The sequence below is a fragment of the Phyllostomus hastatus genome, unplaced genomic scaffold (assembly GCF_019186645.2).
Source record: "Phyllostomus hastatus isolate PE091 unplaced genomic scaffold, TTU_PhHast_1.1 phas_contig_198, whole genome shotgun sequence".
In the NCBI taxonomy this organism is placed as follows: Eukaryota; Metazoa; Chordata; class Mammalia; order Chiroptera; family Phyllostomidae; genus Phyllostomus; species Phyllostomus hastatus.
This window is the reverse complement of record NW_025333715.1, coordinates 7,865,285-7,889,522: the sequence shown is the minus strand read 5'-3', so window position 1 is coordinate 7,889,522 and position 24,238 is coordinate 7,865,285. Positions and strand designations below refer to the sequence as shown.

The window sequence follows — 24,238 nt, the reverse complement described above, 5'->3', positions numbered from 1 at the left end:
TGGGGGATGTGGACACCAGCCCCAGAATCCAGGCATTCCGGAGTTCTGGAACCTTCTGACTGCAGTTTATTGGAATGTTGGCTACTCAAAATCTGAGGCCGAGAAGTCAGGCTTTGCATTAGAATGACGGCCTCTTGCACCCCCCACGCCGAGAACCCCAGCATTGGAAGGGAGGGCAGAGGGCCAACCTATCAGATGCAGAACCTTCTCCTGTGCAGCGTTCTTAGATCCCAGGTGGGAAGGGGTCTCCTGGCGCTACAAGGCTACTTCAAGACGCTTCTTCTGTCCCCAAGCCTCTGTCTGTCCCCCCAACGATGGAGCCCTGCAGGGCCCCTCCCGCTGCCCCTCCGTGAGACCCCTCCCTCCCAGCCCTGCGTCCCAGCACTGTCCCCTGCACCTGAACCCTCGTCATCCTTGACTCTGCCGGAGCCGCCACACAGCCCCTGGGCACGGAGCCGTCCAATGTGAATATTCTCCCCATCACAGTCTCCCTGGCTCCTCCTCCCCCGTTGCCCTGCCTCCAGGCCCACCCGACTCCTCTGCAGCTGTCAGGACCGCCAGCAACCCCAGGTGGCCCGCCCCAGCGGACCGGCCTCCTCCCACTGACCAAACTGCCTCCAAGGCTGAGCCTAGGAGGGCCCCTCGAGTGACCTGGCCTCACTGTGTCCTGCCCACCTCCCCAAGGGGCTCACTTCTTCTCCGGACACTTTGTCACCAGGGGAGCCAGGGGCGGGACAGGTAGCAGGGAGGGTGCCCTGCAGGGGATGCAGGTGACACAGGGTGACCCTGGTTACCGAGCAACCCTGCGGAAGCTGTCGGGTTAGCAAACGTGTTGGATTGGCCATGCAGCCTTCCAGATGGGAAGGCCCCGACTCCAGCCCAGAGCAAGGAGCGCGCTAAGGGAAGGGGGGCTTCCAGTTGCCCTTGGGTGGTTCGGGGACGGGCGCTCCGGCGCTGCTGGGTCCTGTGGCTCCCACATCGCCTCATTTAAGGGTCTGGGTGCCAGCCAGTGGGGTGATAGCACCCAAGCAAATGAAACCGTTTCCCTCTAACTAGGGTCCACTGCCAAGCTGTCTGATGACAAAGGTGTGTCTGCGAGAGACCTTCGGGAAGCAGGAGGGGAGAGCCGGGGCCGGAGGGGGGGTGCGGGGCCGCGACGGGGACTGGGTCACGGGGTGGGGCCACAGGCCTGGGCAGGCAGCCCCGCCTCTAAGGTCTTCCTGGGCTGCTCCTCTGAGGTCCAGGGCTTGGGCTCCCGAGGGGGCACCTGCGGGCAGAGGCAGGGGTGACGGGGGTGGTACCTCCGGTTCTGGATCATCCACTGGCCCTGGGTGCACGGCAGGTCGTATTTCTGCCTCCTCAGTGCATAGGCATCAAACCAGAGGGCCAAGCCATAGTCTAGGGAGGGCACCTGTGACAGAGGAGCTGGTCACTGGGCGGCCCGTGGGCTCTGGCTGGTCAGGTGAGCCCACCTTCCACGCACTGTAGTGCCCAGCAGAGCCAGACCTCGGCGACCCCCGCCGCCCCCACTCCCAGAGGGATCCGAACCCAGGCCCAGCCTGCGGGTGCTTCCTCAGAGGCAGGACAGGGGGCCCCTCCCAGCCAGGGCCCCCGGAGGACCTTGGAGTGCCCCGGGCTCTCAGCCGGGAGGCAGGCAGGGCACGGGGCTCACCTTGAGGTGCCAGGAGCAGTGGGTGCTGGGTGAGTAGTAGCTGGGGAAGTACGGTGTGCTGAGGACGCCCTGTGTCTCCAGCCGGCCCTCCAGGGTCAGGTTCACCTCGCAGGCTGGTTCAGAGAACGGTGGTCACACAGGGTCCCTCAGCCGAGTCCCACTGCTCCTCCCAGCAGGTGGGGGGCAGCTGCACCCCACCACGTCCCTGGCCCTAAACAGTAAGCCTAGTGTGTGAGTGTGACCGTGTGATCTTGAGCCTCAGGCACCACCTCTGCAAAACAGGGACGGCAACGGTACATAGCCCAGAGGGCAGTTCAGAGAATGAAACAGACATGAAACACGCAGGCGGCCCGGCCTGTGGGAAGGGCTCAGCAAGGGTGAGCTTTGACGTGTGCCGTGCGGCACCGGGCCGGTTACTGAGTGGACTCGCAGCTGCGGGAGCTTCAGTCACAGGCCTGGGGGGGGAACAATCGGGGCCTTTGCAAAGACGAAGTTCAGAGGAAAGAGGAGGGACTTAGCAGAAGTCCCCCAGCAAGAGGGTTCGGGTTCAGGAGCTGGAGTGTCCCCTGCTGTCCTGATCCCTCTCCACGGAGTCAAGGTCCCCACAGCCCCTTGTTCCCTTTCCCCTAAAACTGTGTCAGACTCTCCCATGGGATCTGAGCCAGCTCTGGCCCCTCCTTAATCCCAGGGGCCCCCAGAGGGCAGCCAGCACCCCAACGGGGTCACCTGGGGCCCTGGGCCACTGCCAGGAGGCCGAGGGGGTCAGCCCCAGGAGAGGGAGAGGAAATGAGTTGGGGGCGGCAGGAGGGGCAAGCAGCTGCTGTGTACAGCCCTCTCCACCCAGAGCTCTGGAACCTGCCGGGTTGCTGTGCCTGCCCGGAGGCACGGCTGTGGCCACGCCCAGGACAGCTAGCAGGAGGGAAGGGTAAGTGTGCTTCTCCTGGGAGAGGGTGACTGCGGAGGGGCCATGGGCAGCCTGGGGAGAGCCTCCCCCAGCTCCTGAGAGATTTCTGGGGACACCATGGGTGTGAGACGCTTGTCTGGAGGTGAATCTCAGGTCCTTGGGGTGGGCACAAAGGGAAGAGGGACCAGAGGGCCGAGGAGAGACAGAGCCAGGGCGAGGAGAGGAGGAGAGGAGGGAGGCCAGACGGTGAACTCAGGGAAGAAAATCGCAAGGCAGGGAGAGAATGAGGAGGACTCGGGAGGCATCCCAGGAGCGCGGAGAAGGGGAGGGAGGTGGCTGAGCACAGAGTGGGGGGGGGCTGGGGCGTGTGTGGAAAGCAGGGTGGAGAGCAGCCGCTCTTCCAGAACCTTCCCTCTCCCTGATCCCACACCAACTGGAGCCAAGAAGGTGCAGGGCTCGCCCAGGGGTGCGCCCTCAGTCTCTGCCCCTCACGCCCCCCGCCCAGGGCCGCGGCCCTCACCCTGGAAGGCCACGGGCTGCACCGAGAGCACGAAGGGGTCGTAGTAGCTGTGCAGGCCCTTCTTCCAGACCACCGCCATGACGGCGCCCGACGCCAGCACCTCCACCACGGGCTCCTGGCGGCTGCAGCCGTAGACCCTGCGGGGGCAGAGGGAGGTGGGGAGGGCAAGCCGGAAGGTGTCGGGGGAGCCGAGGAGGGTCAGCTGGGGGTCTGTGCAGCTGGGTGTGCAGCCCGGCTGCCGTGTGTTCACCCAACGTGCTGACCCTCTCTGGCCCGGGGACGGATGGGGCCCCGGAAGGGTCAGCCCACATCTCCACTGAGAAAGGCCAAGAGCGCTCAGCTGCTGAGAGCTTGTACTCCACGGTGCCAGCTGAGTCCCGCCCCCCAGAGTCTGCTCTACCCCTCGGGGTCCCCATGGCCTCTGAGCATGTGGCCTGTGCCCAAAGGAAGGGCAAACAGGATCCTGTGGGGACCCCATTTTCTAGCTGGCCGCACCCTGACCCCCGGTCTTGCTCTGGGCTGGGGCAGAGAGGAAGCAGGGGCACGGTCTGGTGACCCCCGGGGCGCCCCAGGATCCCGCTCAGAGCTTCGTGCCTGGATGCACAGAACAGACCATGGCATCTGAGGAGTCTAGACTCTTCGCGGTCTGGAACGTCGGCCCTGCATAGGCTGTCAGGAGACCGTCCAAGCCAACTGCTTGGTTTCTAGGCGGGGACCCTGAGACTCAGCACCGTGCCGAGGCCCCACGGCAGGTCCACAGCAGAGGGAGTGGCGTGCTGGGCCCTGTCTGTGACAGCACCTGGTGTCCCCTCCCAGTCGGTGCCCCCTGGTTTGCCATCTCAAGCAGGGGTGCTCTCAGCTCCCCCCAGGTCCCCCCACCTCTTACCACTCATCTCCGACAGGATCCTCCGAGCCATCGCTGATTGGCAGACCAGGTCCCAGCTAATAACCCTGCCCCCCAGAGTGGCCATGCCACCATCTAGCTGCAAGGTACTGCCTGCCTCCCACGTGCTGGCCGTGGACTTGACCGGAGGGGACGGGTGCCGATGGGGGCACCGGGGCACGTCCGCAAGGGCGTGTGTGAGATCCAAGCGCAGCCTCGGATGCCAGAGCGGCGTGAGTGATCCCAAGGCAGCTCCCCGGACAGTCCCGGGAAGGGGGTCTGGCCTGGGGGGCCTCGGCTCTAGTCAGGGAGGGAGGTCGCAGAGGTCCCCCCCCCCCGCCCCCGTTCCTCATTGCTCCTGCTTTGTTCTCGCCGCTGGGTGGCCCCCACCCTCCCACACGCCATGCCCTCCTCGCCCTCACTGGCTCCTCCCCCCCTAGAAAGTGGGAGACGAGGCAGCAGGGTTGAGAGGAACCTGGAGGTCCCATGCAACGGGGGCCGCCACTTTCAATGTTGGGGGTTCCTTTTATTTTCCTCTGTTTACCTAGCAGCAGAGCTGGGCTGCAGCTACCACGCCCCCACACGAAAACAAGCCAGGAGGTGGAAACGGGCGAGGGTCTGCCCTGTCTTCCTGTCACCCCTAGAGTTCCCTCTCATGCTTGTTGGAGGTTGCAGGTTGCAGGTTGCAGGTTGCAGGACACCCCCGAGCTTGACAGTCATTTTAGCCCCTCTCCTTGGGTCTGAGGTGGAGGGCGTCGCCTGCCCGGGTGCCACAGGGAGCAGGGACGGCACTGAGCCCCGCGGCCGGCCCCGCCGACAGCAGGGGGCGGGGTGGGGGGGCCACGCAGAGAAGCCCCAGGGGAAGTTCACCAGAGTCTCTGCCCTCCTGAACACCAGATACCATCTGGCTCCTCTGCGTTTCCCAGAGCCCTCCAGGAACCCGGCCCACGCACCCCGAGATGAAGGTCACGGCGTGGCGGGGCAGCAGGGGCGGGTGCCAGCGTGTCCTCTGTGCCCCCAGGAGCCTGGAGACTCAGAGGCCCTGGGGCGGGAGCTGGGGAGGAGCTTCACAGGCCCTCCTCGAGCACGGCTTTTGATCTGAGCGCAGGCCCCACCCCCGCCCCACCTGGCCGCTGGCCCGGCCCAGGCAGGAGGGACAAGGCAGCAGCCTGGGGCCCTCCGGTCCTCCCCCACCTGCTGTCCTGTGGGGAGGTGACCAGACTCCCGGCCACCGAAGCCATCTCCAGCCCTTTTGTGGTCTCCCCGCCCCGCGTCCACCTGCCCTCCGACCTGGTCACTTCTGCACTCCACAGCACACCCGTGTCCCCAAGCCCCATTCCTGTGCTCAAGAACGCGTGGGCAGTGCCCGCTTCCCAAGCGCTAAAGCTTACATTGCTGCTGGCGCTCAGTGTCCCCGTGGCTTTGCCCCCTCACAACTGCCCTGCAAGGCAAGCCTGATTGTGCACCCATTTTGCAGGTGAGGAAACTGAGGCTCGGGGAGGCAGAGGGACTCGCCTCAGGGCTCAGAGCTGGGAAGCCGCCGAGTGGGAGTTGGAGGTCGGGGCTGCCAGATGCTGAAGCGCTCTTCTGACCAGCTGTGTGGCCTCCCAGAGCTGATCTTGGGGGTCCTCTAGTACAGCCGTTTCATTACGCATGGGGCAGATGGACGGAGGAGGGGACTGCCCACAGTCCACAGCCATCTCCAGCCTCCCCTCCCCCTCTCCCTCTGGGCTAGACTCACCGTCTCCCAGATAGTGAACCTGAGGTCACTCAGCCCCTGGTCTTGGAAGGCTTGGTGTGACCTCTGACCCACACCACCGCTTCCTTCCTACCCCCCCACCCCCCGACCTCCGCCCCCACCCCCGGCCTTCCCCGGGACTCACGAAGTGATGAGCCTTCTCTCCAGGGGCCCCGCCACGTCGTACATGGCCAGCCGGTCCCGGCAGTCGGCCAGTGTCCACTCAAGCCGGAGTTTGAGCATGAGCCCCTCGGGGCCCTGCAGGTGCCACAGGCAGCTGGACACCGAGTAGTCGGGCCCCTTGAGCCGGAGGACCTGGCCCCGGCCCACGTAGCTGTAGCGGTAGCAGCCTGGAGGGGGAGAGGGGCCGGCTCTGTGACCTCTACGGGCCGGGGGAAGAGACCTGGGGAGCCAGCCCTGCAGGTCCTCACCGGGGCGGGGGTGCCCTGTCCCCACCTCACCCTGGCAGATTCCTGCCTGTGCCCCGCGCCCAGGTCTGCCGCCCCTCCTCCGGGGAGGCTCCCAGGACCCCCCAGCCAGGAACAGCTCCTTCTTTTTGCTAGAGGCACGCCCCCACCTCTGCTTTGGGCTGGAGGCCCTGCCCCCAGGGCGGGATGACTCCCCACTCCACACCGCCCTGGGGCCTCCCTCTGGTCTAGGCTGGCACTTCTGGGGGGGTGCGAGCCTGCTCCAGTCTGCCACCCTCAGGGGCTCTGGGCTCCTCCGGGGGCAGGGTGAGGGCGCGGTCCCCCGTTGTCCCCTCCGCAGGCGGGGGGCCTGGCTCGGAGGAAATGCTCACAAGCCCTGTTTAAAGGGCTTTCATTGTCATCCTTGGCCCCTCAGACACCGTGTTCCCAGAGGGTGGGCCTCCCGCCGCTCGTGGAACCAGATGAGGGTAACCGCAGAGAAATCTGGGGACTCACGGACACCGGGCACAGGCAAGGGCAGCCCACACCCAAGGGCTACGGGTGCACTGATGCCGCGTAAGGCGGGTGGGTGGATGGAGAGACAGACAGGATAGACAGACGGTAGATAATACATTACAGACAAATAATAGATCGATGATGGGGAGGCAGACAGACGGCAGATGATATATAGATAATATTACAGATAGATGATAGATGATTGATTGATAGGCCGGACAGATGGCAGCTACTAGAAGACAAGCTGACGACAGACAGGCGACAGGCAGGCCCGTGTCCCGTGCATCCCTCGGACACGGCGTTTCTGCCCTACTGCCCCCCTCACTGCGGGGTGAAACAAACCTCTGCCTTGTGTCACTGCATCTGTGTGTGAGAATCGCCATGTGAACCGTCTGAAAGTGGCGCTTGGACCCCGTTACCTCCGTCCACCGAGGAGGGGGACACTGGGCCCGCCAGATGGGAGGACGGGAGGTCCGCGGAGGTGCACCTGGGGTTTAAGCTCCGCCTCCCACATGGACCGGGCAGTGAGGTCACGGCCCGTCCTCAGCTCTGGGCAGAAACTATGAGACTACAGGAGGGACCTGAGAATTCAGGGGCTCGGGCTCAGGACCCCAGGGCCCAGGGGCCCAGGTCGCGCCCTGTGCAGCCCGGGAGTCGCCAGTCACACAGACTGAGAGGTGAAGCGCCCCTGGCCTGGGGCAGCGCGGTGGCCCTGCCGGTGCTGGGCTGCCCAGGGCTCAGCGGGGGGGCAGTGGAGCTTCTTGGGACAAATCAAGGGACTCTAGCAATATGGCACGGGGGTGCGTGAGGGCAGAGGGCAGAGGGCAGACTAGCTTGGCGGTCTGAGAAAGGGAAGGAGAAGGTGGAGGGAGTATCCTTGAATGTGAAACATCTCCAGAAGACCAAGTCTGAAACCCGAGATGACTGATACCCCTTGAATTAGCACGACTATTTTCAACTATCTGCGCAAACCGGGGCTTGAGGGCAAATTGAGCTCAGTGATGGAAAAGCAGACTCACACTCTCACACCCCACACAGGCAACACCTACACGCTTGTGTGCATGGCCACACACACTTGTTCACGCATGCACAACGCCTCCTCCTGTCCCCCACAACCTTGCCTGGGACCCCCACCAGGTCCATCACCACAGGCACCCCGGGGGGCCGTGGGCCAGGGCCCCCTGGGCCCGCCGGAACAGCCGCGCGGCCCCCGGATGCTTGACCGAGCCAAGAGAAACACCGGCCGGAAAGTGGAGAAACAAAAGGAGCGTACCCAGCGTGGAGTTCAGTGCAACTATGTCTTTTACGCTGGCTTCTGTTAAAAGGAAATGAACAAATAATAAATAAATAAAATGGAAACAAAAGCAGAAGAGGCCATCGGAGCCAGCCTGCCTGCCGTTTGTCCTGAGTGCCGGCCCTCCCTCCCCCGGCCCCCGCCCCAGTCCTGGCTCCCCGGGGCCCCGGGGCGGGGGGAGGGTGGGGGGTCCACCCTGAGAGCGTCCCGGCCTCCCGCGCCCCCCTCCCCGGTACTGACCCAGGATCACCAGGCCCTCGGGGTCCGGCTCGTACTCCGCCCTGTAGGGAGCAGGGGCGGAGCCGTTGGCTGTGGACAGCAGCTCCTCCGCCAGCATTGCCCGCACCACTTCGGGCCTCAGCAGCAGCCGGTGGTGCTCGGGGATTTGGAGGATGAACCAGAAGAAGCAGGTGAGGGGTCCCTCCCTGAGAGGCGAGGGGCAGGAGTGAGAGGGGCTGGGGAAGGGCCCTGCTGCCTCCCTACCTAGCCCCCCCCGCCCCCGCTCCTGCGGCTCACACGTGCTGAGCGCTTCCTCCCTCCCAGGCACTGCTCTCCACCTTCCCAGGGCAGCCTCCTAATCGCCTCTAGGCAGGCGCTGGCCTCATCCCTGCTTTGCAGGTGAGGAAACTGAGGCGCAGGAGGTCAGGGTATACACCATAGACCACATCAAAACTGGCAGAACCAGACGTGAGTGGAAGGGCTGGACCACCCCCCAGCCCCGCTCACACCCCCACTGGGGCCCCATTTACTACCGGCCGGGCCCTTGGCAAGCACAGCGTGGCGCCTGTCCAGGTGACCCCTACTACACCTCTGCGTCCCCTCCGGAGATGAGGAAACCCAGTGCCTGAAGGAGGGTCACGCACAGGAAGCCAAACTGCCTCCCCATGCCTCAGTTTCCCCATTTTTAAAAACAAGGGCATGGCATCAGTCAACTCCCCTCCCTTCTTTGAGGTCACGGTTCTAGCAGGGGCGGGGCGGGAAGGGCGGGGACTCACCCGAAGGAGTAGACGGAGCTGGAGTTGTAGTAAGTGCCCAGGCTGGTGCTGGCGATGAGGGCCTTGAGCTAAAAGGGGGGGAAACAACAGCCCCATTGGGACCCCCTGCGGGAGTCCCTCCGACCTGGAGACGCCCTTTTCCCCTCCAGGCAGCCCTGCCTGTGGTCACTCAGCGGGCGGGCGGGGGCCACGCCTGGCCACCTCGCACCCCTTCCACTTTTCCCCTCCTCCTACACTCAGCACCGCCCCTGCCCCCTCCATCAGCTCTGGCCTCCATCAGACCACCCACGGCCTCTGTCCCCCTTGTCAAATGCCACTTGACTCTGAGGAGCCCCTGTGGCTCCCGAGTCCCCTCCTCGCCCCCAGGCACCAGCCACAGGGCGCAGCTGGCTGGGCTTCCCACAGGTCCAACCACAGTGCCGGCGACAGGAAGGACGGCGGGGTGGATGTCGTGAGCACTCGGAGCAGCCTGTCACCCCCACGGCGACCGCACAGACAGGTCTGCCACCACCAGCGTGCTTCCCAGAGGAGGAAGAAGAGCCCTGGGTGGGTCCCCCGGGAGCAGGCCAGGTCAAGGGCGTGAGGCAAGTGGTTCATGTGGAAATGATTCTGGGGAAGACCAGTGGGGGGTGGGGCTGTGGGCCACTGAGGCAGCTCTGGGAGACAGAGGCGGCATCCTCAGAACTGCCCCCACCAAGGGCCAGGGTCTCTGGGGTGTTTATCCTCCTGCTTCGTTTCCCGTGGCTGAGGGTTGCTCCTGGGAATAACTCTCAGCACTCCCCTGCCTCGTTGGGCAGGTGTGGCCCTGCGACCTGTGACCTGCGACCTGCGACCAGAGAGCCCCGACAGAGGAGGTGCTGGCAGTGGAAGACCACCCGCAATGCGGGGAGCCATTGCCCGAGAGGGGAGGGGAGGTGGGTGGGCCCTGACAGCTCCCTCGTACTGCCCTAATTCCCCAAGGTCACGTTCTTTGTCAGTGGCACGATCAGGACTTAACCCAAGTGCATTTGATGCCAGAGTCCATTTTCCCTCCCACCACCCTGTCGGTCCCCTTCCGCAGTGCCCAGAACGGGCCCCTCCCCCGGCGAGTGCTCCGGGCGACCGACCAATGGGTGTGACACGATGAGGCCCCTCCCTCTCCATCCCCCCCCCCCGCCCACTCCACGTTCCTTCCCTCCCACCCTCCCGATCCTTCCTACCATCTCCTGGGCTTTGGCGGTCTCGCTGCGGAAGGCACTGGACTCCCGGTGGGCGAGGTCCTGGGAGAAGTGGCGGTTGAGCACGCGGAGGCTGCCTGAGTACACCTGGCTGACGGTGCCCTCGGCCCTGTGCCCTGCCCAGGGAGGGAGAGACCAGCGGGTTAACCCGGGCGTGGCGGGGAAGGGGCCTGCCTCTGCCGCGTCCTCTCCCCTCCCCCCCCACCCTTAGCTCGGCCTCCTACATCCTGGGCCTCCAAGGCACCGACTTCATTCTTCACCTTTGCCATTGTCAGCATCACCCTCCAAAGTTTACTTAGCAACAAACTGGCCCCAGGTGCCAGGGAGGAGACAGGCCCACAGATGCCTGATGTCCCAAGGGCTCCCCGTCAGAAGCTGATGCCGCGGTCAGTCCAGGACATGGATGACCTAAAGGCCAGGAAACCCCACGGGCCCAGGTCAAGTTCCTGGGTTACCACCTCTATCCATCCTTCCACTCGCCACGCTGTCCAGCTGGCACCCACCCCGTGGAGGACACTGGAGAACCACGACAGGTGTGTCTCCCCACGAGGAGCAGACAGTGGGGGTCAGACAGGGGCTAAGAGCCTTGGAGGAGAGGCACGCAGAGCTACAAGGGGCCGTGACACAGCAGCCCGGCCCGGGTCGGGGCGGCCCTGCAGCTGAGACAGGAGGACCGGGGCGTAGTCGGGAAGAAGGGAGGGAGGCAGGGAGGGAGAAAGTCCTCTCCGGGCGGGAGGAATCCCGTGGGCGAAGGCCCTGAGGCAGAGGCACCAAGGCAAGGAGGGGGCTGACACCTGCGGGGCCGCGACCAGCAGACCGGGCGCCCAGGGGCTGTGCCGGGAGCAGGGACGGGTTTCCGCCTTCACTGGCCGAGCGAGGGGCGCCACGAAAGGGTGAAAAGCGGGATGAAACCGTCAGACTTTTTTTATTCTGCAAAGACCCCTTCGGCTGACGTGAGAGAAGAGACCCCGAGCCCTGGGTTCACACCTCCATCTATTCATTTGTTCATTCTCTCAACTCACACTGAGGGACGACCTACTGTGCACAAGGGCTGGCCTGGAGCAGCGGGGAACATCCCAGTACCACAGTGGACAAAACAATCAAGAAAATAATCCCCTGCGCTCAAGACTTTGCAATCTAGCGGCAAATGTGGTACGCGACACGTTAGAGGTGTGAGTGGGCGCCGGGGGCCGGGGGCGGGCGGCCGTGGGGAGACCAGAGGAGAGGGGGGCAGTGCCAGCCCCGTGGACGTGCATCTGCAGGCAGGGCCCCCGGTCCCAGACACCCGAACTGCACGTGCAGAGGCCCTGGGCAGGGGCCGTCTGCTGCGTGGGAGGAGCCGCAGAGCGGGTGAGGGGAAGCAGGAGGAGATGAGAGGGGCCTGGACTTTGGTTTCACTCCGCCCAGGGAGACGGGAGCCACAGGGAATTTAAGCAGAGGAGCTGGATGATTTAACTTGCTCCTGTGTGGAGAGCCGGCTCTAAGGAGGCCAGGGCAGAAGCTGGGAGACCTGCAGGAAGCGACTCAGGCGAGAGAGACCCGGGCGAGCGGTGCGGGTGAGAGGCCACGTGGCCTGGACCGGGCTGCGCCGTGGCGGTGGCGGAGAGGGTGAGCAGTGGTCAGAGCCCAGCTGGGTTGGGAGGTGACCGGGTGTGCTGGCGAACGGGAGGGGCCCTGCTGGAGCCCCGCCCCCTTGGGGGAGCCAGAGGGGCTGGCTTTGGAACAGGCAGCCCTGGCTCAGCCTGGGGACAGGCAGGGGGGCAGAGCACATGGGTACAGCTGAGGGGGCTTCTGGGGGGCTTTTCTCTTGACTGGGTTCATTTGCTGATTAAAACCATTGGCAAACCTGGCTGGCGTAGCTCAGTGGATTGAGCGCGGGCTGCAAACCAAAGTGTCGCAGGTTCGATTCCCAGTCAGGGCACATGCCTGGGTTGCAGACCACGGCCCCCAGCAACCGCACATTGATGTTTCTCTCTCTCTCTTTCTCCCTCCCTTCCCTGTCTAAAAATAAATAAAATCTTTAAAACAAAACTGGTGGCAAAGTGGGTAGGGGTGTAGGGGGGTTGAGAGGAAAGCATAAACTGGTCACCCAGAGAGCAGGAGAGGGGGAAAAACCAGGGAAGGACAGGTGGACAGCGTGAGGGACAGGGCCCATCTGCCTGGGGAAGCCGCTCTGTGCCCTCCCCTCTCCTGTCCCTTTCTGGGTCAGGCCACACTCACTCCGGGCTTATCCTGCTCGGGATCAGCAGGGTGCACCCCTGATCTGTCCCCTCACCCAGCGCCCAGTCCCTGGAGCACAGCCTGGCCGGGCAGAAGGAACAGCTCACATACCCCCTGAGGTGCCTCCTGTACCCTAAACCCTCTGCAGGGCAGACCTGGCTCCCCCCAGCTGAGGCTGGGAGGCACTAACCCCGGGGGGGGGGGAGCGGAGCACCCCCTCTGCGGGGGGAGGGTGGTTTACTGCCGGAGCACAATCAGGAGAAGTTAGACTCATCTGCAAAGACAGACAGTTGGCAGGCGAGCTCCCGGCCCTGCAGCCTGGTGCTCTGTGGTTTACCCTGAGGACTAATTACCCCGCAGCCTGAAAGGGCCTCGGCAGCCCCGTGCACTGGGGCGCTGGCTTCCTGCCGGTGGTAAAATGCACACAGCGTTACGCCCTGCCCATGGTGCTTGGCTCTGAGCAGAGCAGCCACCTGCTCTGGGCCGTGGCGGGCAGACTCACCTCCCACCTGGGCTTCCTAGTAATGTCTGTCCAGCGGCTGGTTCCAACGACCCGCACACCCTGACCCCTCTGGAGCTGAGCTGGGCCTAGGCTGACCTCCCCATGACTGCCCCAGAGTGGCCCCCGCCCCTGGTCCCTTCCCGTGGACCTGAAGTTCCACCATGAGAGTCAGCCAGCAAGAACACTAGCTTCTGCAGAGTGTCTGGTGGGAAGTCTCTGATCACCGGTCCCTCCTGTACGCCCCGGTGGCCTCGGCCTCCTCTGTCTTGGCACATGCCACGCGTTACGGCAAGGCAGGGCTATCCTCAGAGCCTGGCACAGAGCTGGTGTGTAGGAGGTGGTCAGGAACGAATGATTGAATGAATGAAGGAGTCTTATACCGTGTACATGGAGCATTGTCACAGCCACGCTCTGACTTGGCGCATCCATCCATCATTTTCCATTGCCAAGAGTGGAGGGAAAGCGATACAGTCCCCATCAGATTTAGAGAAAGAGACAGTGGGTGTTGAGGAGTGTTTACTGAATGAATGAATGAATGAATGAATGAAAAGGTGGACAAATGGACCCAGACTGTGGGCCAGTTGCTTCCAGGGGGCTGACTAAGGGCTGTGATACCACAGAGGGAGGCCAAAATCCAGGACCTGGGCGAGGCTTCTGGCCACCTGCCCTGGACACCGCAGGTCCCTCCTTCGCTGCGTGCCGAATCCCACATGTACAGAAGCCCTCTGTGCCTGCGGACCACCCCCTGGATGCCTGAGCCCTGTGGCCCTCCTCCCCTTCACCCCCGTCCATGCTTGGCCCTGGGGCCTCAGAGGTGACAGAGCTGTGGTCCCCACCCTAGAGGAGCTCCCGAGTGGCACTCTAGTGAACAGGAGCACTAATTGGTGCCAGGAACCACGGGTGCCACTGGGCCTCCTCCTGCAGAGCCAGCTGGCTCAGAGTCTCAGGGGCAGCCCTGGAGGGCTGCAGGCAAGGGGAGGCAATGTTTATACCCCTTTGGCGTGTTGGTTCACAAGAACAGGGTGCGGGGAGAGCACTCCTTCCCTAGCTGGTGAGAGCTGGCGGCACTTGGCCTCGGTCCCAGGACCCACAACGTAGGTGCAGCAAGCTCCCCTTCCTCCCCTCCCCCGCTCTCCTCCACAGGACAGGAAAGGACACTCAGAGAGAGGAAGTGCTTGCCCAAGGTGGGCCGCTGGGCACTGCTGACTTGGAATCCTGGTCTGCTCTGCTGTGCCCCCCACAGCCACCCCCAGTGCTTCCCGGGTGCCTCTCCCAGGCGGGCCCACGCCTTTACCTAGGAAATACCAGAGCAGGAAGGCCCCTGAAGCCAGCGCGACCAGGGCCAGCCACAGCGGCGCCAGGCGGAGGTAGTCCCGGGCTTTCCTCTTGGAGTGCTCCGAGTCCTTGAACGTCCCCTCCGGCTCCGCCTCCTCGCCGTCGCCGCCGTCGCCCTGCCCGCCAGCCGCCTGGGGGGCCTCCGCCGCGGGCATCCTAGCAGGGAGACAGCCCTCGGTTGAGAATGGCCTGGCATTTGCAAGGGAGCCTTTGCTGTATGCCCACGATGCTCGGAAGGAAGACCACCTGCCTCTTGCGGTGGGCGGGTCCTATCTCCAGGGAGGGAGCTGTGATTGAAAGTGGGCACGGGGCCCGCTCGCTCATGGAGCCCCCGCACCAGCCTCTCTGCGTTCAGAGGACAGGTGGGGGTTTCCGGACCTGAACCCTGCCCCCCGGAGTCTGTGCCCACGGACGGAGCTGAGAAACGTGGGGTCCAAACCTGGGGTCCAGACACTGGCCCCGCTTCCCTTTGTCCAGGGGGGTGCTTTTCATTCCTCCTGGTTCTCCACGGCAGAGCTTCCCAAGATACCCACGCAGTCAGTTCACTTAGCCTTCCCTCTGGAAGCCCCCCGGCCAGCGCTGGGCGGGGCCAGGGACCCACCCTTCACAGAGCGCTGGCCCTGTGGTCTCCCCACCAGCCCCCCAATCCTCTCCGGGGCCGGAGAAGGAGACAAACACTAGTGCTCACTTAGTGTCTGCAGAAGACATTTCACAGGAACCACCTCACTGAACCCTCTGGCCACCCAGGGATGTGGGGACCACCACCCCCAGGCGTCCTTTCCCAGGCCCGCTCTGTGCGGACACTGCACGGGCATCGTCCTGCTGACACCTCCAGCCGCCTTTCAAGGTGCTGACCCGCCGGACGGAGGACACTGAGGCCCGGCGTGTTTCAGCGGTAACGCAGCCCAGGGTTCTCCTGGCCTGGCCTCCTCTTCCCAGTGTGACTTGGACATCTAGCGCTCACTACCAGCCCCGTTGGACAGACGGAAAAACGGAAGCCCCCCTGAGAGGCTAAGCCACTCGCCCAATGAGGCACAGCAGGTCAGTGGGGGGAGGGGAGGAAGGGGCACGTCCAGGTGTCAGGATGTCCTGCTCCTTCTCCTTGGCTACCCCTGCATGCTCCCTGTAAATGAGCTGTTAATTAGCAAAGCATGATTACGTGATAACTGACTGCCATCGCTCTCAGGGCCCGGGTGTGCTGCCCCATCATCCGCCCCTCCCCGCCCCCAAACACGCCGAGTATTATCCAGCTTCTCTGGCAGGCTTTCAGAACCAGGGTTCTGGACCCCCGAGGAGCTAGCCTCCTCCTCTCGAGTCCATAAACGCCACTGCGGCTTTGCAATGCATCCCCAGATGTGTGGGGGTAGGGGCTCCTTTGGGCCGCGTCTTGGGTTTTCCCAAAAGGAGACTCCTCAGTGATGCCCACACTCCTCCTGGCCTTCTCCCGATTCCCCACGTCCGGCCACTGCTCTGGGCAGGGCTCCCAGGCCAGGGTTTCTGGCATCCGGCCCTGTGACCCCCCCTCTTGAGTGGCTCCCACCCGGTGCAAGGGGGGGAGGGATTCTCAAGTGGGCATGGAACTCCCCTCCACCCCCAACGAGGGGACATCTGGACAAGGGGACCGGCCCACTGGCTTTCACGGGGTCAGCCCCAGGATGGTAACTATGCCAAAATGGGTGGGGCAGCCCCCGCCCCCAGAGCGAAACTGCCGGTCCCTGAATGCAAAGCGGGGTGGCCAGAGCAGGGACAGCCCGGGGACAGCCCAGGTCCTCGTCCTCTCTCAGGCCTGGGCCCCTCCCTCCCCCAGGGGTGGCCACACCCACTTTACTCTGGACTCCCGATCACCAAGGACCTATTTGGGAATGACTCACAGCACCTTGGGGACTCAGGGGCACTAGAAATGACAATAGCTGACACTTATTTCAACTGTGTCCAGTGCTTTCTATGCACTGTTTCGTGTCAGCCTTACTCAGACCCTGTGGGGGTAAGTTCTCTTGTTGTTTCCATTTTACAGATGAGAGAGTTGAGGCACAGAGAGGCTGAGCAGCTTGGCCAAAGTCACACAGGTGGTTGGCAGCAGAGCCGGGCTGCAAACCCAAATGGTTTGTCCACAGAATAACCCCCCGGCCCCTACGCTCTACCGCCTCACAGATCACCTGGGTACTGAGGGGGAAACTGAGGCTCAGAGAAGGTCAAAGGCCCGTTAGGGGAGGCAGCAAGAGGAGCACCCAGGGTGAGACGCTCAGCGGACCTCCTCCTGCCTCTCCCCCTTCCCCCGGCCAGGCCTGCGCGCCGCGGACGCTGCCTCCCTCGTGAACGAACACCCTCCTTTCTGTCCGGGAGGACTGTGAACGCCCCAGAAAAGCCCACTTTCAGAAAAGCCGCTGTGTAAACACCCAAGACTAGATACAGCCCCAAGGTGGGGTGAGGGGGGCTGTTCGCCTGGGCTCCCCGTCACCCCCCACGTGGACCCCTGGGGCAGCCTTCTCCCTGGGCTCTCCGCCTCCCACCTCTCCTGTGGCACATCCTCCACGCCGGCACCGGACTCCTCCCAGCCATCCCCGAGCCCTGCCCTGAGACACCAAGGCCTTCCCCGGGCCAGCCGCTGCCCACCCCGCTGTGGCCCTAACTTCCATCACACATATCATCTGCAGGCCCAGGGGATGCCACCTCTGTGCAGCCACACCCTCTGCATAGAGCACCGTGGGGACCCTTACAGGCGACGCCAAGGCCTGGCCTCAGGCCCCCAGGCCCTGGGGAGTGAGCAGCCTCCTCCCCTGGCCAGCCCTTGGTCCGATCAACCATATGCTTGTCTTTTGGCTTTGTCTCTGTCCCGCACAAGGCAGTGGGCTGCGTCTTCTCCCCCCATGCACGCCCCCACCGCGCCCCATTCCCTGCAGCACCCAGCACGTGGCCCGCCAGGTGAGCGACTGCCTCGTGGGAAGGGTGAACGCACAGAGCCCCGGGTCTCCAGACTCCCGGGCTCTGCTCCCGCCTAATCTTGCTGCCTCCAGGGAGCGGCGCGTGGGAGGGTTGGTGCTGGCGCGTGGATGGTGGTGCTGGTGCGTGGATGGTGGTGCTGGCCTCGGGGTCCTGCGTGCAGTGACCGGGCCACCCCATTCTTGTCCAGCACGTCTGTGTGATGCCAGGCTCCGTGCTGGACGGAAGGGACGCATTGGTGAGTACGAGGCCCCGTTCTCGTCCTCTCGGGGCTGACAGCCCAGCAGGAGGTGGATGCCTGGGACGACTACAGCTATGACGATGACCACACTGTTCCTGTCTTTCGCTATTATGCGGTGACCACCCATTGTTTCAGCGGCCCAGCCCACCGGAAAAGTCTGTGGCTCTACCCTCCACATGTTCCCAGGACCCGGGTCTTTCTCGGTACCTCCATGGCCCCCACCATCATCTAGGTCAACATCGTCGGTCCCTTTGACTGCTGCAATAACAGCCAGCTGTCTGGCGACCCACATAGCAAAGCACCACGCAGCTGCCGGGGAGGTCTTTTCACCGGACGCCCTGCTCACAAGCCTTGCGTGGCTCCCACCCACCCAGAACGGAGCCGATGCCCTAATCACAGCCCACCAGGGCCCACCGGGACTTGGTCCTTGCTCGTCCCCCTGTCCTCTCCCTCCCTGCCTCTGCTGCAGCCCCACCCCGCTCCTCGCCAAGCCATCAACATATCAGGTACGTGCCGCTTCAGGGCCTTCGCACCTGCCGTTCCCACCGCCGAAATGCTTTTCCTTCACTCCGCCTCACGGCCTGCTCCTCGGCCGCCTTCAGGACTTTGCTCAAATGTTACCTCTTCCTCCCGGGGCCTTCCCTGACCACGCCCCTCTCTGCAGTATTTCTCCTCACAGCACTTCTCGACCTCGAGTGAGATGCTTCTGTGTCTGTGTCCAACCCCCTCCCCACCTGTGAGCTGCTCGTCGCTGTGTGCTCCCAGAGCAGAGCTCAGTGCGCCGTCATTTTAGTTGAACGAATGAATGCTGAGACCCTGGTTCCTTCCCATACAGCTCCCAGGGGCTGTGTGCCCCTGTGGCCGGGCCGACGCCTGCTGTCTCGTTTCTCCCCGTGCCTTCTTTTTCTCATCGTACCTCAGTGACATTGGACTTCACAGTTACCCATGCCCATAATGAATGTGGCAGAGAGTAGCGCAGATGGGTTATTGAACACTGAAAGTTCTCGTTACTCCCTAGCTTTCCCACACATCCTTCGTTCTGCCTGGGCTGCCCACCTCCTGACCTGGCCAGCTCTTAGGTGGCCCCTTCGCACCTCAGCTCAGCTCTCACCTCCTCCTGGAAGCCTTCCCAGAGTGCCTCAGGAGAAGCAGATGCCCCTCTGTAGCGTCCTGGGCCATCTCTATCAATGAGCAGTTTACTTTGGGGGGCATTCTCTCTGTCCCACTGACAGTGAGCCCCTGGAAGGAAGGACTGGGTGTACCCTGGTTGCCATAGAGGCCTGAGGCTGTCCCTGGATTGGAGTACCTGGACCCCACCCTGAAACCTGCTCCCCTCTCTCCTGCCCGTCTGACCATTGGCGGGTCCTCGGTCTTCCCAGTGGAGGCTGAGCCCCAGCCCTGTACCGGGCAGCACCACAAACCCCAGTTCACCTCAGCCTCCAGCAGCCTGGGGTGCTGGCCTTGCTGCTTCTATCTAATGGCTGGGGAACCGAGGCAGAGAGAGATGAAGTTACTCACCCCGGGTCACTCAGCGGGGAGGGCAGGGCAGGGCAGAGCTGGGGTTCTGATCTACGTACGGCCTTCCAGGGGGGCCACTCAGGCCTAGAGTGCCATCCCCTGCTCTGAGCTGCTGTGGCCGTGTGTCCCTGGCATGTGGGCATGGGTGAGTGTCCCTTACACACACACACACACACAGGTGTGCACAGACTCACAGAGCAACCGAGGTACACACACCCCCCTCTCTATGGCACGGATTCATAGATGCACACTCGTACTTCAATAAACACTTGTGAACACGCTGCATGCACACACACACACACACACACACACACACAGCCGGCTCCAAACTCTGAGCCTGGCAGTGAAGGGTCCCCTGTTCAATGCACTGTGGGACTCTGGGCCCGCCTTCCACACTGTACAGCCCGGGTGGGGGGCCCGGGGTATGGAGAAGGCAGCATGTCCAGTCCTGCAGAGTAGAAGCGGGGTGCTCAGCGGCAAATCAGGCCTCTCCTCTGCCTGTCCCTGCCCCAGAATCCACCAGCCCCACCTGAGCCCAGGCGTCCCAGCACCTGGAACCTGCAGCTCCCCCACTGCCCCCGGGCTGCCCATGGCCCTGGCCTGGCTCCGCTCTGCCCTGTCCTGCCCCAGCCCCAGCTCTGGGGGCCCCTCGCCTTCTGCTCTCACGGTCACTCTCTGGCCCGTGGGGCCCTGCAGACCTGGCCTCACAGCAGGGTGGACAGCTCGACTTCCAGGGAGCCAGGCCCAGCTCTCAGCGTGGACACTGTCACTGGGTCATTCACAGATCCTGGTCCCCTCCCCTGGGGGCCCCTTCTTACCTTTGGGAGTGGCAAGTGAATGCCGGGCCTCCACGCAGACCTCACAGCTTCTGTTTTTCCAGGCCAAGGTCTCCCCGCCCCCACCTGGCCAGCTGGGGCTGGATCAATGACCCAGAACCATGGCCCGGGTGTCTGGCCCTTGTCCTCTGCGGCCTGTGGCCCCAGGCTCCATGGGCCGGCTGGTGCGTTCAGGACCTGCTCTGTGCCGGCGCTCAGGTAAACAGTCCAGAGGCTGGAGGCAGGCAGTGCCCGCCCCGCCCCGCCCTGCCCCGCCCCGCCCCTCGCGCACCCTGGAGGAGATCTGAGCTGTCCCCCGAGGCCCGTTGCCTGGTGACATTCCTGCCTGGTTACAGCCCCTGGTCCCCTAGAGCATGAGATGGGGGCAGCAAGGCCTGAGGGCTAAGCTGAGGGGCCTGAATGGTACACTCGGGGGCTCACGCGGATCTCCAGACCTGGACAGGTGAGACCAGAGGAGCCGGTGGCCGGAGAGAGAGGAGGAGGCGGGGCCCGCGTGGTCCAAGCACGGGAGAGAAGCGAGCGGAGCAGGGAGTGGGATTTGATGCTATTTCCTGTTCAGCTGGCAATTACTTAAATTTCTACCTGATCCTATAGAGCCGTGCTGCCCATCTCGGGGGCACTGGCCCCACGGGGCTCTCGAGCAGCTGGGACGCAGCCCGTCCGGACTGGGACGTGCCGCGCAGTTCAGACACACACCAGGTGCGAAGACCCCGTGCGGACGGGGAATGCAGAGCACCTCAGAAAGGGCGGTTTGGCATTGATTGCGTGTCAGCTCTCCTGGGTTAAATAAAACATACCATTAAACTTCATTCCGCCCGCTTGGTTTCCTGTTCTTCAGTGGGGCTGCTGGAACACTGCATTCACCAGAGTGGCAGCACGTAGAACGCTGAAACTCATCACAAATGTGAATTGCATGCGAGCGGGCGAGGCTGCGGTAGAGGGCAGGGGCGGTGGGTCTGACCCCCCAGGCTCCACACCTCGTGTCGGGCACCAGGGTTTTCTGAGTGTGTGCAGGCTGATCAGCGTCTGTCCCGGTGAGGACGCTGCACACCTGAGACCCTGTGTGCTGTGACATGTGGGTCCCAGCATGTGTGGGTGCACGTGTCAGGTGTGTGCGTGTGCCCAGTCAGCGTGTGCACGGAGTTTCCGGTGAAGGTGAGGAAGGCCTCCTGTGCAACACCTACCACGTGGCACCTCACAGTGTCACGCACATGCGTGTGCATGCTCCTGTGTGTGCTCTGGAAGGAGCCTGCTGAGTGCAAATGTCGGGGGCCGCCAGGGCCCCCATGTGTCCCGAGCTGTGTCCATCAGAAGTGAGAGTCCTGCACAGAGGCGTCTGGGCCTGAGCTCCGTGCGGCAGGACAGTCTGAAAAGCGGACCTTGCGCAATCAATGACCTCTGTACTTGTCACCCGCCCGGTCATCGATTGATCGATCCATCGGCCACAGCCCAGGGAAGGGGCTGACACGGGGTGGCAGCAAAACAAGGGGGGGGGGCACTTGGAAACATGGGCATGGGGACCGCCTCCCCAGGAGCTCAGAGAGCAAATCCCCACACCCCGGGCGGCTTCACACAGTGTCGGCAGGTCCATTGTGGGCTCTAGGAGAGAGACCTTCCTGCCCCCGCAACCACGCCCCAGCTTCTGGAGGTGCCGGCGGTCCGCTGCCTCCCCCGCGGGCCTGGGTCCCTGTGCCCCATCTCCCTCTTCTCTTAAGGGCACCAGTCGTGTGGGACCACCCTACCCGCTATGACCTCATCTTACCTCGCTATGTCTGCTGAGACGCTATGTCCGACTAAGGTAGTGCCACAGCTTCCAGGTTTGGGGGGCGGAGGGGTTGGAACTATTCTGGGGGATCAGGGTGAGAGATCACGGAGAGCTGCGTGCCCTAGTCAGCCGTTCTGCAGGTCCGCCAAGCCTCAGAGCTCACGGAGGTCATTGTTGGGACCCTGGGGGCCGAGGGCCCAGCCCATCCCGGAGCAGGTTCTCTGCGGGCCAAGCCTCTCTCTCCGAAGCCCCCTGGGGAAGTGCGGGGCTCACGGGCTCAGGAGCTGCAGTGAGGGCCTTGAGGTGGGGGCAGGCTCTGTGGGTCCCAGCCAGACGCTGTCTGAGCAGGCAGTGTCTGGGAGGACTGGGCCCCGCTGGGCTCCAAGGCGGTGCATGAGTCTCCTAGGACTGTCCCAACAAAGAGCCGCCCGTGGGTGGGTTAAACAACAGAAACGTATTGTCTCACAGTCCCACGGGCTGGAAGTCCGAGACCAAGGTGCCAGCAGGACTGTGTTCTCTGTGAGTCTTCCAGGGAAGGATCCTTCCTGCCTCCTCTTTGCTGTGGCATTGGTGGCAATCCTTGGCACTCCTTGGCTTGTGGCAGCTTAATGTCAATGGGTCCCTGCCTCCGTGGTCACATGGCCCTGCCCCTGTGTCATTCTCAGTGTCTCCTCCCTTCTTCTCACAGGGACACAGGTCACAGGTCATAATGGATGAGGGGCTGCCCTAATGACCTCATCTTATTTGCATCTGCAAAGACCCCTGTTTCCAAATAAGGCCACATTCTTAGGTGGGAGGGGCAGTTAGGCCTTGAACTTGTCTTGGGGGGGGGGCACAATTCATCCCATTACACATGGGGTGGCGGGGGTGGGGACAGGCTGGTTGTTGACAATGCCGTGGACTGCGGGCTGCTCTTCCAAAGGGCCATGTAACCCTGGGTCCTCGAGTCGCTGCTGAAGTGTGTTACACCCTCCAGAATCCCCTCATCAGAGAGTCATCCTTTCAAGTGCTCAGATCCGCTAGGGAGAGTTGCACCTTGAACCTGTGAGCCCTGAGACGTGGGGAAGACAGACAGTGAGTGAGGAGCGAGAGGCTGGAGCAGGCAAGGGGGGAGCCCCACCCCAGCAGCCTCACCGAGGCAGTGGAGAGCATCGTAGGGGCACCCCAGCAAGCCAGCTGCATCCACACCTGCAGCCGCGGTCACGGCCCGGTCCCTGCCCACCCCACCCCTTTCGAGTACTTTACATATGTACTCACATCCTGAAGCCTCACGACTGTCCAGGTACTTCCCCTGCCTCACAGAGGAGAAACCTGGGGCACAGGGATGTCTAGGCATCAGCCCAGGGGCGCGGCCGGCAGTCAGCAGAAGCAGGACCTGGTCCAGGCCGCCCGGGTCCCGAGTCCGTGCTTCTGCCACCACACCAGCTGCCCCGAGGGGCCGCACGGCCCTCTGGGTGGGGTCGAGGGCGTTCTGTCCACCGTGGGATCCCTAGTACCTGGCGCCGTGACTTGCCCTTAAGAGGCCCTCAGCAAATGCCTGCTGAGGGAATGAAGGAATGAAGGAATGGATCTCTAAGAATTCCCCCCTCTTTCTGAGGGCCGTGCTCACCCCAAACCTGCTGAGCTGGGCCGAGCCCCCGTGGCCCAAGCCCCAGATTCCATTCCCCCTCCCACACGTAGCGGCTTCTTCAGAACCTTCCCAAGCCGGGCCTTTCCAGTGAAGGCTCTGAGTGCTGTGCTTCTGAGAGGCAGGGTGTGGCTACCAATCTTCTTGCCTGTGCCCTCCGTGGTCACTCCCTCCCCCACGAGCCGAGGACCCTGCAGACAAGGGGCGGTCATCGCGCTCCTCTCCAAGGCCAGCGCCTGGCCTGCGGCCCCCTGCACGGAGGAATGGGAGGCGGCGGCGTGTGTCCCCCCAAGCTCCTCCCTCCCCCCCGTGCCCTGGCTTCCTGGAATTGCAGCCTGGGCACCCCCCGCCCCCCGAGGCACCTCTCTCCCCACTCAGCACTTCCTGCCGCACGTTCCCACAGTCCCGAACGCCACCACCGCCCCCCCTACCCCCCCCTCCCGGCGCTGTGACGGGAGCGGAGTGTGTCATCGCTGTGGTGGTGGAAAATGTCTGTGAGCAAGCCAGCAAGGGGACGTCCCCGGGCCGTCACTGGGGCCGGGCTGAGGCCGCTGGGGCTAAGCTGAAGTTTAATCAACAACCCAACACCCACCCCTCGTCCCTGGCGACAGTGGCCATGAGACAGTAGGGTGCAGGGGTGAGCGCGCAGGGCTCCAGTCCCCCCCGTTCTGGCCCCTGAACCCACTGTGTCGGCCCCGTCGTCTCGCAGGGCCTCCTGTCTTCTTCGGTGACGCAGGACTCAAGAATCTCCATCATGCCTGTCTCGCTAGGTCGCTAAGAGACTTCATGAGACTCTGTGTCCGCACGCCCTTTAAGAGCCACGAAGGGCCTGCCCCGTGCACGCTGGAGACTGCCTTTGTTCCAGTCCGAGCTGCACCGTGTCCCAGCCACACACACCCCGCAAGACCGCTCTCGGCCTTTGCCTTCTCATCTGGACAATGAAGAGCAGCCCCCCCACCCCACCCCCTTCCCTTCTGGCTTTGTCGGGGGGATGGAGGGAGCGAGTGCGGTGCTTAGCACACGGCCCACAGCCCGAGGCACACCCCGTGCTCCACACACACACGCAGCTCTGGGAGAGACGCTGAGGGGTTGAAAGCGTTCCGCTGCG

At 63.6% G+C, this 24,238-nt stretch overlaps 1 protein-coding gene across 2 annotated transcripts in view; it reads right to left on the bottom strand.

Moving 5' to 3' along the window:
- TMPRSS6 (transmembrane serine protease 6) overlaps positions 1 to 19,927 on the bottom strand; it is a 35,252-nt gene extending 15,325 nt beyond the window's left edge. For both annotated transcript variants that reach the window (XR_006785242.1, XM_045835162.1), the window contains exons 1-10: positions 19,721 to 19,927; positions 14,163 to 14,359; positions 10,129 to 10,262; positions 8,930 to 8,997; positions 8,175 to 8,359; positions 7,914 to 7,955; positions 5,863 to 6,067; positions 3,097 to 3,233; positions 1,673 to 1,785; positions 1,302 to 1,411 (exon numbers count right to left, since the gene is read on the bottom strand). Coding sequence is in view for 1 of the 2 variants with exons in the window: in XM_045835162.1 (XP_045691118.1) it covers positions 1,302 to 1,411; positions 1,673 to 1,785; positions 3,097 to 3,233; positions 5,863 to 6,067; positions 7,914 to 7,955; positions 8,175 to 8,359; positions 8,930 to 8,997; positions 10,129 to 10,262; positions 14,163 to 14,358 (1,190 nt within the window). In the remaining variant the exon portion in view is untranslated. The remainder of the gene's footprint in view (positions 1 to 1,301; positions 1,412 to 1,672; positions 1,786 to 3,096; positions 3,234 to 5,862; positions 6,068 to 7,913; positions 7,956 to 8,174; positions 8,360 to 8,929; positions 8,998 to 10,128; positions 10,263 to 14,162; positions 14,360 to 19,720) is intronic.
- Positions 19,928 to 24,238: the final 4,311 nt, after the last annotated feature.